Source organism: Erythrolamprus reginae, chromosome 1 (assembly GCF_031021105.1).
Source record: "Erythrolamprus reginae isolate rEryReg1 chromosome 1, rEryReg1.hap1, whole genome shotgun sequence".
In the NCBI taxonomy this organism is placed as follows: Eukaryota; Metazoa; Chordata; class Lepidosauria; order Squamata; family Dipsadidae; genus Erythrolamprus; species Erythrolamprus reginae.
Genome location: NC_091950.1, coordinates 393,428,557 through 393,448,033, shown reverse-complemented (window position 1 = coordinate 393,448,033; position 19,477 = coordinate 393,428,557). Strand labels below are relative to the sequence as shown.

The following is a 19,477-nucleotide window of genomic DNA, read 5'->3' as shown; positions in this document are numbered from 1 at the left end:
TAAATGCCAGATTGGTCGAATTGTAAACATTTGTTCCAAGGCGCCAGAATAGAAGCTTTAGTTCCTAACACCATGGGAAATTTGTCTTCTCCCATAGTCTTAGGTGACCCCTGTGAAACAGTCATTCAACCCCTAAAGGGGTCCCAACTCCTGTTGTGGTTGGCTCTGGCCCAGCTCCTGCCCCAAGGAATGTGGAGGTGGGGACTCAATTTCCCAGTTATTGGGTGAGCAATTGGATTGCATTTAACCTGTGCCTTGTGTGTACCAGAAAATCCCTTTGACATTTAAAAAGGGAGTTTTTTCTGTTTTCTGTTGATAAAGACTTTTGGTTTCCCTTCTATCGTGTGGTGTGTGTCTTTTTGGACTAATTACCCTGTAATTAAGGGTGGTTGGGACACGCGGGCAGAACAACCCCCAGGTTGAGAACTACTGTTAATTCAACTAGCAGTAATACAACTATAAATGCTGTTTGGAGACAGGAAATGCTAACTAGAGGTGCTTCAGGAACAAGCTTTCCAAGGAGTTTAGAACAGTGGGAAAACAAACTTCTTGGAGAAGAACTGTCTCTTGATTCACCTCATATTCCGGCTCATCATCAGGTGACTTTGATATGCTCTTGTCTACAGCATCAGGACCAACAGGCTCCGGGGTAGTAGCCACAGTGGGAGAAGCAGGGTCAGTTGGCTGCTGTGAGGCTGGTGGACTAGCCTCCTCCTCCTTCTGGGGCTCACTCCGTGGTGTTTCTTCCACAGCATTCATTCCAGCAATTACCTTAGCTTTCTTTTCAGCCTGCAGAAAGAACAGAGGTAAGAAGGCGAAGAATCATGAGAATGTTCTTGAATAATTTGTTTCTGAGTTAAGTTTTTAAAGTTTTACTCTAACCCTTGGTCTCTCAGTAATTGTATTTCCATAATGTACTAAACTTGGTTATTGAATTAATCTACTTTCTGCTTCCTCAAAGCACACACTGAGTAATAAAATAACCAAAAGGGTTGCCATTAATTGGCATATTAAGCTGTTTATAACACTTACAGTATTTTATGTAATAGGTACAACTACGGTTATACCTTGATTTGCAACCATCCGTTCAGTGATTGTTCAGTTACAATGGCACTGAATAAATGACTTAGGACTGGCTTTCACACTCACAATCGTTGTAGCATCCCTATGGTCACATGATCAAAAATCAGATGTTTAACAACTGACATTCATAATGGTGCCAATGTCCCAGGGTCATGTGATCACCTTTTGTGACCTTCTAACAAGCAAAAAAAATGGGGCACAATTGTGTTACTAACTTATGGTAATAACTGCAGTGATTCACTGAACAAAGAAAGGTAATAAAATGGGGCAAAATTCAGTTAACAACTATCTTGCTTCACAATGGGAATTTGGGCTCAATTATAATCATAAGTCAAGGAGTAGCTGTATTAAGTATTCAAATTTCTGATTTTGCATATTGAGTGAATACAGGCATTATGACAGAAACATAGGTTCACTTAATCCCTCTAAGGCAGTGTTTCCCAACCTTTTTTGAGCCGCGGCACATTATTCACATTTTCAAAATCCTGGGGAACATTGAGCGGGGGGCGGGGGCGGCAAAAAAATCCCTCCCTTTCGCTCTATTTCTCTCTCCCTCCCTCTTTCTCTCCCTCTCCATCCCTTTCTCCCTTCCTTCCTCTCTCTTTTGCTCTTTCTCTCTCCCTCCTTCCCTCCTCTTGCTGTCTCTTTCTTTCTCTCTCTCATTCTGTCTCTCTTGCTATCTCTTTCTTTCTCTCTTCCTTCCTCTCTTTTGCTCTCTTTCTCTCTCCCTCCTTCCCCCTTTTGCTGTCTCTTTCTTTCTTTCTCTTTCTCTCTCTCTCTCTCATTCTGTCTCTCTTGATGTCTCTTTCTCTCTCTCATTCTTTCTCTCTTCCTTCCTTCCTCTCTCTTTGCTCTCTTTCTCCCTCCTTCCCCCCTCTTACTGTCTCTTTCTTGTTCCCCCTCTTCCTTTCTTCTCTGCGGAGGCCGTCAAAGCTTTTTCCGGGTAGGCTGGCTGGGGGATAGGGCGCGCGCACGCACGCACCCCCGACGTTCCAAAGAACCTTCTCCGACCTCCGCTGTGAGAAGGTTTTCTCTGAGCGCTCGCCGCCGTTGCAGCCACCCCTGCGGGAGGAGTTGGAGAAAGGGGCAGATCGGGCGGGCAGGCATCAGCGGCGAGAAGCCAGGGGCGCGAGGGGGGCGGAGGCACTGGGGGGTGGGGCAGCCGCGGAGCCGGCCTCTGCACTTTCATCGCTCCCCACCCCAAATTCCAACGCCCAGCTCCTTACGCGGAAGAATTAAGCTCTCCTTTTTCCTGCCTTCCTTCTTTGGGGCCCAGCAGGTTTGTGCCGGAAGCAGCAGCATTGGGCAGGAGCCGGGGGACAACTGCGAGTGGGAGCTCCAGGTCGGAGGCACTGGCAGCGCCCCACCCAGCTGGAGCTTCCCTAGGAGTTTCGCAGCACACCTGCCTGTGTCTCGCCGCGGCACACCGGTTGGGAAACGCTGCTCTAAGGTTATAGAATACTTTTTTAAAAAGCAAATCTAGATGATTTGAACAATTGCACTGTTTTAGGTGTACTACATTATTTAGCATATGATTCTACAAGGAGTCAGAATTGAAATACGAGGGTTACCCAGAAGGTAATGCACCAATTTTTTCCCCCTCGGGCTACAGTAATAGTATGAATGTGAAACTTTAGATATACATTACAGTAATACCTCGTCTTACGAACCAAATTGGTTCCAGGGGGAGGTTCGTAAGACGAAAAGTTCATAAGACGAAACATTGTTTCCCATAGGAAACAATGTAAAATCCATTAATCCGTGGAACGGAAAAAAAACCCCGCAAAAAAATTCCGCCGCCCGGCTGTCACCTTTTGAAACAGCAGGGGGTGCTTCCCAGCGTCCTCCTGAACCCGAACGCCAAACCCGAACTTCCGGCTTCGGTTTTCGGGAGGCCTCCGAGAAGCCCCGCTGCCCGGCTATCACCTTTTAAAACAGCCCGGGGGCTTCTCGGAGGCCTCCTGAATGCCGAACCCGGAAGTTCGGGTTTGGGAGGACGCTGGGAAGCCCCCCGGCTGTTTCAAAAAGCGCCAGCCAGGCGGCGGGGCTTCTCGGCGGCGGTGGCGGGTTCGTAAGAAGAAACAAGTTCGTAAGAAGAAGCAAAAATTTTCTGAACCCCGGGTTCGTATTTCGGGTTGTTCGTAAGACGAGGGGTTCGTATCATGAGGTACCACTGTATTTGAATTGTCAGGAGTACACATGTAAATTTTGGGTTTTGTTCAGACAGATAGCGTAGCTGCAGCAGAGTTTCAAAATGGCGTCTGTAAGTGATGTACGTTGCAAACAGCGTGTCATCATTGAATTTCTCACTGTGGAGAAAGAAACTGTTGGGAGCATTCACAAACATTTGTTTACAGTTTATGGAGATTCTGCATGGATGCTATTCGCGGAAGACATTTTGAGGATGACGCACAGTGCAGAAATAGCTTCGTGACCAGAACAAGTAGTAGTACCGACACGGCATACACACCCTTGTGTCTCGCTGGAGGAAGGACCGAGATTATGTGGGAAAATAGGGAGTGTAAAGAAACATTGTTCTTTCTTGTGTGTAAGTTTCATTGTGTTCAATAAATAATCGTTGAAGAAAAAAAATGTCGTGCATTACTTTCTGGGCAACCCTTGTATATCATATAAACCAGTGTTTCCCAACCTTGGCAACTTGAAGATATTTGGACTTAGTTGAAGTCCAACTATCTTCAAGTTGCCAAGGTGGGAAACACTGATATAAACTACCAGAGTTTTACATAACAGTTTACCATAATGCAACCGGACAAAATATTTAGAACAGGAGAGAAGAATTTAGAATAGAATAGAATAGAATAGAATTTTATTGGCCAGGTGGGATTAAATACACAAGGAATTTGTCTTTGGTGCACATGCTCTCCGTGTACATAAAAGAAAAGATACTTTAATCAAGAATCAGAAAGTATAACACTTAATGATAATATATAATAATTATATATTATTTTCAATTGCTGTGCGATTTTTACACAATGAAAATGTGTTGAGCATGTTGTGTGAATCCAGCCTACATTTTAGTGCTGGCTGAGGAATTCTGGGAGTTGAAGTCCACCGTGCCTAGTATGAAAAACCCTGGGCTAAAAAGGTAACAAGGACTGTGTTCAAAAGACTTTGGAGTGCATCAGTTTAGGGAAGTCTAACTCGTCTTGAACATTTGTCTTTAGAAAAACCAGAATGAAATAATTTGTATTCCCACAGTAAGGGGGACTGTGGCGGTAGAAAGGAGTGCTGGCCCTGTTTCCTATCTATAGCAGGAAATGAAAGACTTGAATCTATGACTGCTTGGGTGGAGATAGTTTGCCCCACTGGGACAATCCCACATTCCATAACAGGGCAGTACAAAACAGACAGAGACAAAAGAGTAAAAGCACTAAAAACAGAAGAAAACCATGGAGGGCAATCCTACTATCAAAAAATTAAAATATGCTTTACAGTGTAGTAACATAGCTCTGTTTATTGAACTACATTGTTATTATTATTGTTATTTATTAGATTTGTATGCCGCCCCTCTCCGTAGACTCGGGGCGGCTCACAACATACAACAGAACAATTCACAACAAATCTAATAAATTTAAAAAACATTAAAAAAACCCATTATTAAACCAGACATACACACACACAGACATACCATACATAAATTGTATAGGCCCCGGGGGAGGGGGGAATGCCTCAATTTCCCCCATGCCTGATGGCAGAGGTGAGTTTTAAGGAGTTTACATAAGGCAAGGAGGGTGGGGGCAGTTCTTATCTCCGGGGGGAGCTGGTTTCAGAGAGTCGGGGCCGCCACAGAGAAGGCTCTTGCCCTGGGACCCGCCAGACGACATTGTTTAGTCGACGGGATCCGGAGAAGGCCAACTCTGTGGGACCTAATCGGTCGCTGGGATTCGTGCGGCAGAAAGCGGTCCCGGAGATATTCTGGTCATTGCTTTGTACTTAACCATAAAATTTGTAGTTTGCCTTTTCTATTAGGCATATAAATCCAATAAATAAATGAATAAATACATAGTTGTGTTTCAATGAAAATGTAGGAGCTGTCAGTATTTTCTGGAATAGATTAATCAAGAATTATAATATTTGGGCAGTCAGAGACTATACTTAGTGATTTTCAGTTGGATCAAACACCACCATAGATGGGGGAAAGTGCAATATAGTCTACATTATGTTGCACACCTGTCAGAACTAGTATTACAATAAAGAATATTGGTTAATTAGGCTAATTTTTTGCTTTTTTATATTTATGTAAAATATTGCTATATCATCTGTTGTGCTAGCCTTTCATGGCAGCTACATGAAAACACATTTTGTCCAATTTCAAATAAGGCAAATAGAATAGAAATATATTAATACCTGTAAAACAAACCGAAAGCAAGAAAAACATAGAGGCGCATCAGGCTACAATATCACACATTAAATTGGTTATAAAAAAAACATTCAGAATGTATTTAAGCCGCATTAAGCATATTTTATGGTTATGCTACAGGTTTTTTTTTTAAATTTCCTGCCTCAAAACAACAGGAAACTGATGATTTTTCAGCAAACACACAGATGAAATTTGACAGCCTAATCTGCGTAGTCTCTGGAGACTGCAAAAAGCAACCTTTGAGATCATAGCATGTCTCGATGCAGGACTAAAGTGTCACAATAAATCCACGTTGGGCATCCAGAATCCTGAACTCTGACCTCAAGTAGTGAGTTACATACCTCAGGCAAATTCCATACAAAAATAATTGTGTAGAAGTAGCTTCTACTATACATTTATAAATTGGAAATGAGCACAAAGCTCTTACTAAATATGTATTATTATTATTATAAGAATGCTTATCTCTAATTGCCCTATTAGGAAGGTTTAATCCTAAAACCATCTCTCTGTCTTCTAAGAAAGAGAAGAATAAAATTATCACAGCAGTGTCTGAAGATGGGAACAGGCCTGAGCCAAAAGGAAATATTTTTCTTTAAGCTTTCTCATATCTGAAATGTCATAAATATTACAAAGGAGGGATCATTGGAAACTTCCCTATGGGTTGCCAAATATAAATACATCAAACGCTTTTCAATTGTTATTTTTCAATTCTTTGGCATCACAGTGGTCTCAAGAAGGATGGCAGTAACAAGAGGGCAGGGCAGAAATTAGTTCCTGCCTCTATACATACATACGTATATACATACACACACACCTAAGAATCTGGATTAAAGGAAATATTTATCTTCTCCCACCTGGAGTTGCTCTATTTGAATAGGATTTCCAGTTATTGCCAAGAAAATCTCATTTTGAATTACGACCAGAGGTAACCGAATTGAACTTCTGTAGTCCCCCATATGAAAAGAGCTAAAGTGCTTTCCATACACAAAATAAAATGTTAAAATCAAAGGTATTTTCTTTCCCAGACATTGCTATATGCACAGGCACACAACATATTTTATGACAGAACAGCAAGTCAAGTCGGTGATCCCTCATTAATGGTCTTAAACTGAGACAATGGCATCATCATAAAAATAAAGACAACTTAACCATCCTTATCATCCAAATAAAATGTCCCTTTCTCTAAACTGATTTACTGATATTTTTTCATTTATTACATAATTTCTAAGAGCCATAGATCTCAATTTGTTCCAAAAGTGCTTTCTTCAAGAGGCAACTAGATTTTCAGGTTTTTTCTTTGAAGATGTTTTGTTTCTCATCAAAGAAGCTTCTTCAGCTCTGTTTGTACTTTCAGCTTCAATTCTGAAACATTCTTATCTTGCATTGGAAAGGTCTCTTACAAAACACAACTATAAAAGACCCACAATGCAGACCTGGGGCCAGCATTAAACATTTCCTCCCCCAACCCACTCCCTTAATTGACTAGATGGGCAATTCCCAGAGTGATCATGAGCCTTCAACCAGGAATTTTCTCTCCCCACAAAATATCTACCATTTCTTTGTTACCTTTTAGATGCTAAGTTATGTAAAATAACTCTTGCTTCATTATCCTAACTTTTTTCACCAATGTTTTTTTCAATTCTTGCTGTTGATTAATTATTTTGAATAGATGCTTTTACAGAGCATCTGCGAGCTTGCCTTTGCTTTGCCTTTATCTATAGTGGCTAATGACTATTATCTATTGTATTATGTTGTTTACTACTTCCCCTAGCAGTAATAAAAGTAATTACCAAAACATTTTAGTTTATTACTTCAGTTATCTTGTAAAGTATTTGCATAAGGAAGGCCTAAAAACTTTATATTTAGCTTGCCACTTGAAATATAGTCACGGAAAAGAGCTCCTGTCATATATACATTTTATGAACTAAATGATTGAAAAACTAAGCAGGTCTCTGTAAGCATTTCATTTTTAAAAACAGGACCCACAATTTAATGTGTATATGGGTGAGAAATACATCCCTGCTTAACTTCCCAGCTAAATACTATTGTATTTGAACAATCAATGAAGCATAAGCCAATCAAGTGGACTAGTGTAACAACATGTTAAACTATGAAAGAAACCAACCAAATTAAAATTAAACTAACTAAATTGATCTGTTTTAGCCACGTGATGCAAACTAATACTAGGATTCTTTATTTATTTTAGAGGCAGGGCTTTTTAAAATAACAAAACATGTATTACAGATTCCACTGCTTAATTTTTGCATCATGAATATTTATGATGAATACTCAGGTGGGATCCCTGTGAATTTTCTCCAAGTACATTTTTCCTGAATATTATTATATTTCCACCCTCAACAGCGCATGCAGCTGAACTAATACAAAAAAAGAATAATAAAGGAAAATAGAAGGACCTCCTAGCGTATTCAGAAAATGTCTTGAGCCTTACAAGTACTGTCCCTCTGTGCTGCCCATTAAAGCAGCTCTCTCTTTTTAGGCTTCTGAATAAAAACAAAACACAGCTGGTTTAACAACTGCATTGTATAACAAGTTGACTCCGTAATGCAGTGGCATCTTTTTCAATCCCGTGAAAAGGGGGGCGGGGGAAGAAACACCCAACCATCACCACCACTCAAAAAACCCAGATCACTCTAATGTACAGGTAATCCTCGACTTATAACTATTTGTGTTCTTTTAAGCAATGGAAATTTTGGGCTCAATTGTAGCTGTAAATCAAAGATTGCTTGTATAGCAGAGGTACAGTACCTGCCTGAATTCTGATGCAGTTTCTTGGAGATTGGTTAGTATATAAAAGATATAAATACATCAGTGCATAAGTGTGTAGCAGAATATTTTGTATATTTCTGAATAGAAGTGTTCTTCTCTTCTTCAGAGCTTTAAGACTTTGGAAAGCTGCATTTCTTAATTTCTGTTATATACTTTTGCACTGGAAAAATACGTATGTGGTCTAGTATTTATACCAGAAGGGAAGTAAATTCCAGGGGAGGAGCTTTGACGTCATGGAGACGTCCTTCCTGGCGGGCCGAAACATGGACTCCAGGAAGGACGTCTCCGTGATGTCAAAGCTCCTCTGCTGGAATTCCCTATTGGGATTCCCCACCTCCTTTTGAGCCTCCCGACAGCTCTGCGGCTCTTCTGCGAAGGTGACAGCCAGGCAGCAGCGCTTTTCGGTGTTCTCCCGAACCTGAACTTTTGCCGAACCTCTTGGTTCGGCATTCGCGGCGGTGGGTTCTTAAGGCGAAAAAAGTTCGTAAGAAGAGGCAAGAAAATTCCAAACCCCGGGTTCGTATCTCGAAAAGTTTGTACGACGAGGGGTTCATATCACGAAGTACTACTGTATTTGAAACTTACAAAACTAAATAAGGATGAGACATATCTGAAGAAAAGTGATATTTTGTTTGTATGTTTGTTTCTGAGTTAGTATCATGGGTTTTGAACCACTCTTAAGGTCATGCCCAGCGGTGGGCTAAGAGCTGGAACGCTAAATTGCACTCACCGCTGCGGCTCGTAAGTTCTTGCAGGGCCAGCGCAATTTTGGTGATGCACCTGCGGAGGCAGCAAAATCGCGCATGGAGCCATAGGTGCGCCCGTGTTTCAGTGAGGTTTTTTTGCTTCCACGCATGCTGAAACACGGGCGCCCCTGCGGCTCCGTGCGCGATTTTGCTGCCTCCACAGGTGCAGCAGCAAAATCGTGCTGGTTCCGCAAGAACTTACGAGCTGCTGTCGGCAAGCGCAATTTAGCGTTCTGGCTTGTAGCCCACCGCTGGGCATGCCCAAGTGGTTCTGAGGACGGCTGACCTACAAGAAGAGAAGGACACTGGGAAGATACGAGAAGGACACTGAGAAGTGTACACTGGGCACTATTTCTGGGCTGTAGTAGAGAAAGACAGTGTTTGACTTTCTGAGTACTGAGCCTCCTCTAAAGTAAATGTGTTTTTGTTGCTAACTTGAAAAGGGGCGGGATAAGAGTTCAAAGAAAGATTTATGTTCCTGAGATTAAAGGATAAAAAAAAAAGTAAAGAGTGTTTCTGTCTGACTTAAAACAGGTCACAATGGGAAATCTCGAATAAAAGTAGATATTCTCTTGAATTCTGAAACTACAAGGTTCTGCTGTTCCTAGTAGCTTACTGTATTTATTCACTTTTTAAAAGTTTGGATAAAGTTGCCCAACTCAACCAATGTGATTCTGGGCAGCATGCAGCAGAGAAACAAACAAATCAAAGAAGAAAAACCCCATTTCATGAACAATATTGTAAATGCCAAATATAAATAATAATAAAATGGTAACCGAAGATTCATGAGAAGACTCCCACTCAACTAGCCCAGAATGCCTGGGGGAAGAGTCGGGTCTTAACAGCTTTCCTATTCCAGCTATTCACAAAACAAACATCTTGTTGCTAATACTCAACTCTAGGGAGAGTTGTTTAGTACGTATTTTTTTGATAGAAGAGAATATTTATAGTTCAGGATTAAACTATTGAGATTTATGATCTTTCTTAGGCAATGTACAGAGACTCAATTTTATTCTCTTGATGTCAGAAAATTAGGTAAGGGGCCCCTTGGTGCTTTCTGAGCTCGGTTTTGTTGCAAATATTGCAGTGCACTGCATGATATCACAACATCTTCAATACTAGTAGGGAGTGGGGTTTGCTCTCAATTTATATTCTTAATGGCTTCCCTGTCAGTGTTGATAGGAGTGGTCTTGGCTTGGTTTACCATGGTCAAAGTTTCCTAGTTGAAACTAATCTTAAGCCTGTCCATATGTTGTGAAATTAAAGAGTTTTCACCATGTCTTCTAACTGCTACTGGTGTTAGAAACATAGAAACATAGAAGACTGACGGCAGAAAAAGACCTCGTGGTCCATCTACTCTGCCCTTATACTATTTCCTGTATTTTATCTTACAATGGATATATGTTTATCCCAGGCATGTTTAAATTCAGTTACTGTGGATTTACCAACCACGTCTGCTGGAAGTTTGTTCCAAGGATCTACTACTCTTTCAGTAAAATAATATTTTCTCATGTTGCCTTTGATCTTTCCCCCAACTAACTTCAGATTGTGTCCCCTTGTTCTTGTGTTCACTTTCCTATTAAAAACACTTCCCTCCTGAACCTTATTTAACCCTTTAACATATTTAAATGTTTCGATCATGTCCCCCCTTTTCCTTCTGTCCTCCAGACTATACAGACTGAGTTCACGGATGTGTTCTGCTAGTCTTTGGTTTGTCCTATGTAGTAGCTATTGCAGTGTTTAGACTGTATGTAATGATGTTACTTAATTTGGTAATGAAACATCTGCAAGAAAACAACCAAGCTCAGAAAGCACCTCACCTAATTTTTCTGACATCAGGAGAATAAAACCGAGAATTCCTGTACATTGCCTAACAAAGGGCATAAATCTTAAAATGAAAAAAAAATGGTGTGGTTTGTAATCATGTTTCTTTTAAAATACAAGTCCTTTTTAATTTTGTTTTATTATGTTGTACTTTGGTAGTCATCTACTTGATTTTAAATTATTTTACCTGTTGCATTTTGCTCTTTTTTATTTGTAATTTTACAATTTAAAATACAGGAGGAAAAGATTTATTTTAAAATACTATTGTTCATGGAAATGTTTGTGCTTGCCTTCAAGTCAATTTTTGACTGGGGGCAATTGTCTGGACAAGCCCCTGCATATTTTTTTAGCAAGGAAAGTGATTTGCTATTGCTTCCTTCCTAGGGCTGTGAGGGAATGACTGGGCCAAGGTCACCCAGCTAGCTTCATGCTCAAGGCAAGACCAGAATTCATAGTCTTGGCATATGGTTCAGTCAAACCCCAACCATTATTTTAGTATGAAAAACAAGCTATCACATATTGAGCCAAGGTAAAAAAAAAAAAACATTCCCAAGACTATGCAAATCATCCACATTTCTTAACAATATGGAGCAGTTTTCCCATTGCTACCTTTGGAAATGTTTTTTCCAACTTCATAACTTTCAGCCCTGGGATTTTCCCTTCTAGGTACTAACTAAAATATATCCTATTTAGCTTCTTGGCTTTCTAGGTTCTTTCTAAACCTGAAAAGGCTGCCCAAATATTTCCATCCAGTGACTCTATTTCTAAAACCACAACTATATTTTGCTAATCCAGATTAAAGATTAAGCAAACTATATGAATTTAATCACTCGCCTTCAATGCTTTCTGGGTTTGCAAAAGGGAGTTTTTGTTAACTCAATGGTTTCTGCATTAAGAGAAAACATTGTTTTTATCTTTTGGTTTTGCAAAGCCAGCATGTTGTAGAAACCAAACAGTGAGTTTGGACGAAAGACCCAGCTCTAAACCTTTACTGAGTTACAAAGCCTCTTGAGTGGATCTGGAGCAAAATTCTCTACTTCACATGAACAATGGCTATGATATAATGCTAAAATGCTACTGCTCTCGAGAACCTCAGAGAAAGGAGCAAATCCACTTAAGAATACAAGCACTTAAGTCCTTGTTTGCTAACTATAAAGCTGGATTTTCAGTCCTTGTACTCTATAGATAAATCTAAATGGCTCACTTAGTAACACGGTGCCACAGACACTGCCCAGTCTTCTCCATGGAACTGATAGAAAGTCTAATACATGAACATAGTCCTAGGGGATGCTGCTAAATATCAGCAAGTGACACTGCCAATGGGGCTTTTATTTCAGTTTTTAATTTCAGATACTTATTTTATTTTAGGAAAGATTCAGTACTTTCTCTGTTCCCTTTAAAATGACTGTGTTCCCAATACAGGCCAGGCAACTGGGGAAACTGTAGCTGTGAATACTTTCATACATGATTGAGAATTGTTCTGCTATCTTAGGAGCTGGAAAATACAACACCTTCACCTTCCTTTCCTTTGAAAATAATGATATAGAAACATAGAAGACTGACAGCAGAAAAAGACCTCATGAACCATCTAGTCTGCCCTTATACTATTTTCTGTATTTTATCTTAGGATGGATATATGTTTATCCCAGGCATGTTTAAATTCAGTTACTGTGGATTTACCAACCACATCTGCTGGAAGTTTGTTCCAAGGATCTACTACTCTTTCAGTAAAATAATATTTTCTCATGTTGCTTTTGATCTTTCCCCCAACTAACTTCAGATTGTGTCCCCTTGTTCTTGTGTTCACTTTCCTATTAAAAACACTTCCCTCCTGAACCTTATTTAACCCTTTGACATATTTAAATGTTTCGATCATGTCCCCCCTTTTCCTTCTGTCCTCCAGACTATACAGATTGAGTTCATCAAGTCTTTCCTGATAGGTTTTATGCTTAAGACCTTCCACCATTCTTGTAGCTCGTCTTTGGACCCGTTCAATTTTGTCAATATCTTTTTGTAGGTGAGGTCTCCAGAACTGAACACAATATTAAACTGCTCTGATTGTATATGCTTGTAAAATAGGGTTTATCAGTAGACATCAAGAACACACTCAGCCACTAATGAAGAAGCTTCGCTCTACAAGCCAAAGGAATTGGGAAGGAGTAAAGAAAGAAAGTGGTCAAAATGGAAATACAGGGTTATTCAAAAAGAATGAACCTATTTCATGATGCAGTATTTTATCAAAGAAAATATAAAACTCCAGCCAAACCACAAGCATTCTACTTATAATCAACTTTTATTTCCCGTCTTACAAGTGTTCAATGTGTCCATCACCTGCAGCAGGGGCAACATCAATGAAATAAAAGAATTCCTCAGCGTGTCATGATCCACTGAGTTGATCTCTGTTGTTATTTGATGTTTAAGATCATCGAGGTTAGTGGGTAGTTAATTAGTGAGTATCCCCTGTGGCAGCCACTCCAAATTTAGATAACTCCTCTTTCAAATGGTCACTGACGCATTACATGAGGATGCTTGAGAACTGAAGTAATTCATCATGAAATCAGTTCATTCTTTTTGAATAACCCTAACCCTATATTTAAGAGAGGCACATCTTTGCACCTCCTTATAATAATCCACTGTTTACCTATCCCTTAGGCAAGGCAGTAAACAAAAGATTATCTAATAATCAATGTGGAGACTGATAAAGGGTACTGTTTTTGGTTAAAAGACATTTTTTAAAGAACTCCATTTGGCAATAGTAAAAGTGGGATGGCCATTTATATTATGAGAAAAATCTCAAAATTCCTCCTTTTAAACTAACAGTACTTGTATGCTTAGTGTAAAAGCATGACCATGCAAAGCATCAATAAGGCTGCAACTTCCATACACACGCGCGCACACACACATTTGTGCTGCTACAAAAACATATATTTTTCGTAGATTTTCACGGGTATATGTATGTAGATTGTTGTGAGTTTGGGTTTTCCCCCATGTAATATTTTGAGTGTCTTTGCGATGTTTCAGCGAAATCACATTTGCCATCATCAGCCGGAAAGTTATGGGCTTCGTGCTGCTTTGAATATGTACATTCCATATTCCATATCCAGATACCATATTCAAAGCAGCACAAAGCCCATAACTTCAGCCTGATGGTGAATGTGATTTCACTGAAACATCACAGACACTCAAAATATTACACGTGGGGAAAACCCAAACTCACAACAATCTACACACACACACACACAAATACTTCACTTGGTTCACTATTTTGTGGTCTAATAAGTGTCTATGGACAAACAATTCCCTGCTCAACAAAAATAAAAAGATGTGAAAGGGAACCAAGGGTTGCAAGGAAGTGTTATGTTTTGCTTTAAAATAAATAAACAGAAGGGTTTCTTGCCCATTCTATTACTGATTCTCATTTGGGAGGTCCATAACATGTCCTATTCCCCCATGAGATTGGCCAGGGCTGCAAGATTTTGCCTGTTGGTGGCTTCTTCCACAACTTTCCCTAGTCAGTGCTATTTCACTTAAGCCATCTGGACTGTTTTATTCAACCCCTGATTCAAGGGATCATGTAAGCATTCCTTATTGGCACAAATGCTCTTGCCGAAAGGTCATTAGCCCCAAATACCCTGACTGGTCTAAGAAGCAGCCAATATATGTTTACATACGGTGGAAGATTCATACTGGATGTTATAGGGAGGCTTCTGAATTATGGAATTAGTTTGTCCCTTTCTATGAATGAAATATACCGTTTCCCCGAAAATAAGACGTACCCCGAAAGTAAGGCATGTCAGAGGTTTTGCACAATTTGCTAATATAAGGCACCCCACGAAAATAAGGCGTAGTCAAGTTTATATACGGTACGGTGGAAAAACATACGGTACCATTCAAAACATATGGTACCGTAATGTGGCATCCCCTGCTGGCCCCTTCCATCGCTTTGTACCGTCCAGTACAGCAGACAGTCTGCTGCTGTCTGCTGCTGTCTCACTGCCATTAGTCTCCACTACAGTGCGGAAGCTGCAATAGCGGGAGTATACTGTTGTACCATATAAGTGCCGTCGTTTGTGTGTGTGGGTGCCATACTGACAGGTACCGTACCGTAATCAGTGTACCTTACAGTACACTTTCTTTGGGGGTGTCAGCTTTTCTGCCTGTGAATTTGTCTTATTTGAGAAATATTAGGCACACACCCACACACCCCGAAAATAAAACGTAGCACAACTTTTGGAGCAAAAATTAATATAAGACAGTGTCTTATTTTTGGGGAAACATGGTATTTTATTCTTCAAAGTTGCCCTGACAGGCCTTCTGAAGTTGCTATTTTCTTCCTAATAGTTTCATGGGCTGGTTAACAGTTGTAACCAAAAAATTGTTTGATTTAAATAGTTTCAAATATCTGCTGAACGAAAAATATCGGCCGCACCAAACCTTATAAACCATCCTGACTATATACTTAGCAAGAGCAGACAGCCCTGAATAGTCCGGAGAAGAAGCAGCTATAGGTTATGCAATAGCTCCCTGAAACATTTGGGTCTTCCTATGTTACGTGAACTAGGATTGACTCTGTTGTGCTTTACTTAGGCATGGCATATTGTGTGAATACATCGGCTTTGTTTTGTTAACCTGAGCCTATGGTTTAGTATGTTGTTCTTCATATTTCCTCTCCAAGTCAATAGCAAGTGGTCTTTGGAGTTTAAATTGTTCAAAAAAATATTGAAGAAGTGGAGCAAATGGAGCTTAATCCCTCGGTCCAGAAACAGGAAATGGAAGGCTGCAATCTAAAATCAGCAGGAAGGCCAGAATTCGGGGTGGGGAAGAGATTCGTGCAGGGAGTTTAAATTGGTTCCCCTTGACCAAAATTTATTTATTTTATTTGTTTTGTCAAGTACGTAAGTACGTAGGGTTAAAATAAGGTTCAGGAGGGAAGTGTTTTTAATAGGAGAATGAACACAAGAACAAGGGGAAACAATCTGAGGTTAGTTGAGGGAAAGATCAAAAGCAACGTGAGAAAATATTATTTTACTGAAAGAGTAGTAGATCCTTGGAACAAACTTCCAGCAGACGTGGTTGGTAAATGCACAGTAACTGAATTTAAAAATGCCTGGGATAAACATATATTCATCCTAAGATAAAATGCAGGAAATAGTATAAGGGCAGACTAGATGATGATGATGATGATTATTATTATTATTATTAATTATTATTATTATTAATTAGATTTGTATGCCGTGATGGACCATGAGGTCTTTTTCTCCCATCAATATTCTATGTTTCTATGTTTTACGTATTGGTGGTATGCAAAGTTATAATATTTGTATACATGATACTAGTAAAAGAGAAACATTAGGACAGGGGATGGAAGGCACACTGGTGCACTTATGCACGCCCCTTATATACCATATAAGTTTGTAGAAAGAGTCTTCTAATGAGCAGGACGAGGAATATACCATCACTCCAGGACCAGATTGAACAGAAGGGTAAAAATCTTGAGGACTCCCAGTAAAGCATTTAACCACGTTTGTATTATATGAGACCCAGCCAAGATGACAAATGATTTTGCTCCTTGAATGCTGGTTAAATTATAAGCTTCTTGTAATTAGGGAATGTTATTTGTCTTGCTTGAATAGATTTATTTCCAAGTGCAACTGGTTTCTGGTGAGGATGTTGCATTGGAAATTCAGGCCCCCTTTCAAATCCAAATGCAGTGATGCTTTTACCATTGTTTCCTTTAGACCAAAACCTCACACTTTCCCAGTCTCAGTGGCCCTTTACTGCAGTGTTTCCCAACCTTGGCAAGTTGAAGGTATTTGGACTTCAACTCCCAGAATTCCACAGCCAGCGAATGCTGGCTGGGGAATTCTGGGAGTTGAAGTCCAAATACCTTCAACTTGCCAAGGTTGGGAAACACTGCTTTACTGTATCATATCATGAAGGAGCAGCCTTTTCCTCTGAGGTTTTTTAAGTGGTTGTAGGAAATAAGAAACAGCAGCAGCAGCATGGCTTCACGACCCTCCCCCCCCCCCATCGGCCCACAATTAAGATCTTACCAAACTGAGAATTTTACCTCAGCTACTGTGTTGGGTGGGGAGGAAGGGGGATCCGTTCTCCCGCCTCCAATATTCCTTCAAGGCAGACCGTCAGTACCATCTCCCTGCCTTTCTTCAAGATTTTTTAAAAGATTTTTTAAATCTTTAAATATTTTAATTAATTGGATTATTTATGATTTGTTTTCACTTGTTGTGAGCCGCCCCGAGTCTTCGGAGAGGGGCGGCATACAAATCCAAATAATAAATAAATAAATAAATAAATAAATAAATAAATAAATAAATAAATAAGTAAGTCTGATCCAGGGCCTGTTTTCCCACCAACCAGGTCTTCACCTCAGCCTCCCTCCACCCATGTCCACTTGCTCACATAATGGCATAGCTGGTTCCAACAAGGGTTGGAACAAGTGTGGCTCCAGATAATAGAAACATAGAAGATTGACGGCAGAAAAAGACCTCATGGTCCATCTAGTCTGCCCTTATACCATTTCCTGTATTTTATCCTAGGATAGATATATGTTTATCCCAGGCATGTTTAAATTCAGTTACTGTAGATTTACCAACCAAGTCTGCTGGAAGTTTGTTCCAAGCATCTACTACTCTTTCAGTAAAATATTTTCTCATGTTGCTTTTGATCTTTCCCCCAACTAACCTCAGCGAATGCTGGGGAATTCTGTCCAAATATCTTCAAGTTGCCAAGGTTGGGAAACACTACTCCAGACTATACAGTTCATGAACTCTTTCCTGATAAGTTTTATGCTTAAGACCTTCCACCATTTTTGTAGCCTGTCTTTGGACCCCTTCAATTTTGTCAATCTGAGGTTAGTTGGGGGAAAGATCAAAAGCAACATGAGAAAATATTATTTTACTGAAAGAGTAGTAGATCCTTGGAACAAATTCCCAGCAGACGTGGTTGGTAAATCCACAGTAACTGAATTTAAACATGCCTGGGATAAACATATATCCATCCTAAGATAAAATACATGGCAGAGTAGATGGACCATGAGGTCTTTTTCTGCCCTCAATCTTCTATGTTTCTATGTAACTCTCCTGCTGGCTGACAGCATGAATTCAAGGGGGGCTCAGAGGAGGTTATCAGGAAAAGTCTGGTTTTCTCTTCCTTCTTTCATTTGTCCCCCTTCCTCCCAAGAAAGGCAGCAAACCAAGGCTCTGGGGCCTGGCCAGTCTGGAAAAAGACAAGTGCTAAAGCAAAGGGAAGTCTCTAAAATGGAGGGGCTGACAGTTTGAAGAGAAGGAAGGCAATAGTTATGAAGCCCCCATTTCTTACGTGATCGCTTCGTCCCACCATCTATCCCTAAGGAAGAAGGAGCCTTTGTAATCTCAAGGGTGGATTTGACCCTCCTCTCATGGCAAAGAGTGTGGAAACAAGTAAAGTGTCTGGAAACAATGAAGCTCACTGCACCTTCTCTTGCCTTGCTTTTACAAACTTTTTACAGAGCAGAGACTGGCTTCCCCGCCTCTTTTTTATCCCTTCTTCCCACCCACAAAAGTTTTTGATGCCAGTAGCCTCCTGCTATCTTATCAAGTGATCGGGCACTTGATAAGGAACTTAAAACTTAAGGAGAAAGACCATTGCTAAATAATGATTTTTTTTCTCCCCTCCCCTCCGTTTCTTAGTGCAGCTAATATATTCCAAGTACTTATTAGCATCTCAGAACTTGAATTCTCCCCCCTCCCTGCAAAGATGCTCCTATGATTAAGTGCACTGCATCCTCTTCCAAAAAACAGAACCCCAAAGAGAAGTTCTTGACCCACCATCCGGGGGGAATGCAATGCAACCCCACTGCAAAAAATAAAAATCGAACAAGTAATGCAACCCTGCTCGTGAATAGGCGCTGAGCGAAGCAACGACCCCCCCTCCCCGCCTTTGCAATTGCCCTGCACCCCCTGCTCTTTCCATACCTGCCTGCATGTCCCAGCGCTGCAGCAGCCACGATCCCGTCGAGGGAGTTCACGCTAGGGGGGGGCTCAGCGAGGAGGGGGCGCAGAGGGGGGGGGGCGCCTCGCCGCCAATGTTCTTTGTCTGGGAAACTCCGGCCCACGTGACGACGGGCCGGGCTCCTGGTTGGCCAAAATGGAACGGGGGGTGCGAGGGAAAGGTGACGGCGGAGTGGGGGGGGCCGAGGGGACAAGAGTGCTTGCAAGGCTCGCCTGGCTGTCCCGGGGGGCCCCGGGAAGACAATTATAGGGAACCAGCGCCACCTCCTCCCCCACTTTCCCCAGCACGGGGCGCAGGCTTCTCCCCAAAGTTGCAGGAGGCCTTCCAGCCATTGGCGCGCCCGGGTGGGCACAATCCCCGGGCTGCAGTCGCGCCAACGCTGTGCAAAAAAGCTCCACTTTTGCAAACTCTTTTTTTTTTTTAAACTCCGGATCAAGCGGGGAAAAAACGGGACTTGAGGACGCCTCAGTTTTCAGGCACTGAGGCTGCAAAGGACGAAGGATGCTGAAATGCCCATCAAGTACAAGTGCGTGTGGAAAGTTACAAGGCCTCTCCAACGCCATTTAAAAAAAGCCAGAGGGGTCAAGCCTTAAAGTACTTTTCCGTTTGAGCTTCTGACTCCCACCTCATAGCAGAACAGCAGGAT

General features: G+C 41.0%; 1 protein-coding gene across 6 annotated transcripts in view; it reads right to left on the bottom strand.

Annotated features, from left to right (window-relative positions):
* Window positions 1-19,477, bottom strand: part of DNMT3A (DNA methyltransferase 3 alpha) — a 194,185-nt gene that overhangs the window by 32,495 nt on the left and 142,213 nt on the right. For all 6 annotated transcript variants that reach the window (XR_011557567.1, XM_070734944.1, XM_070734947.1 and 3 more), the window contains one exon: window positions 577-789. Coding sequence is in view for 5 of the 6 variants with exons in the window: in XM_070734944.1 (XP_070591045.1) it covers window positions 577-789 (213 nt within the window). In the remaining variant the exon portion in view is untranslated. The remainder of the gene's footprint in view (window positions 1-576; window positions 790-19,477) is intronic.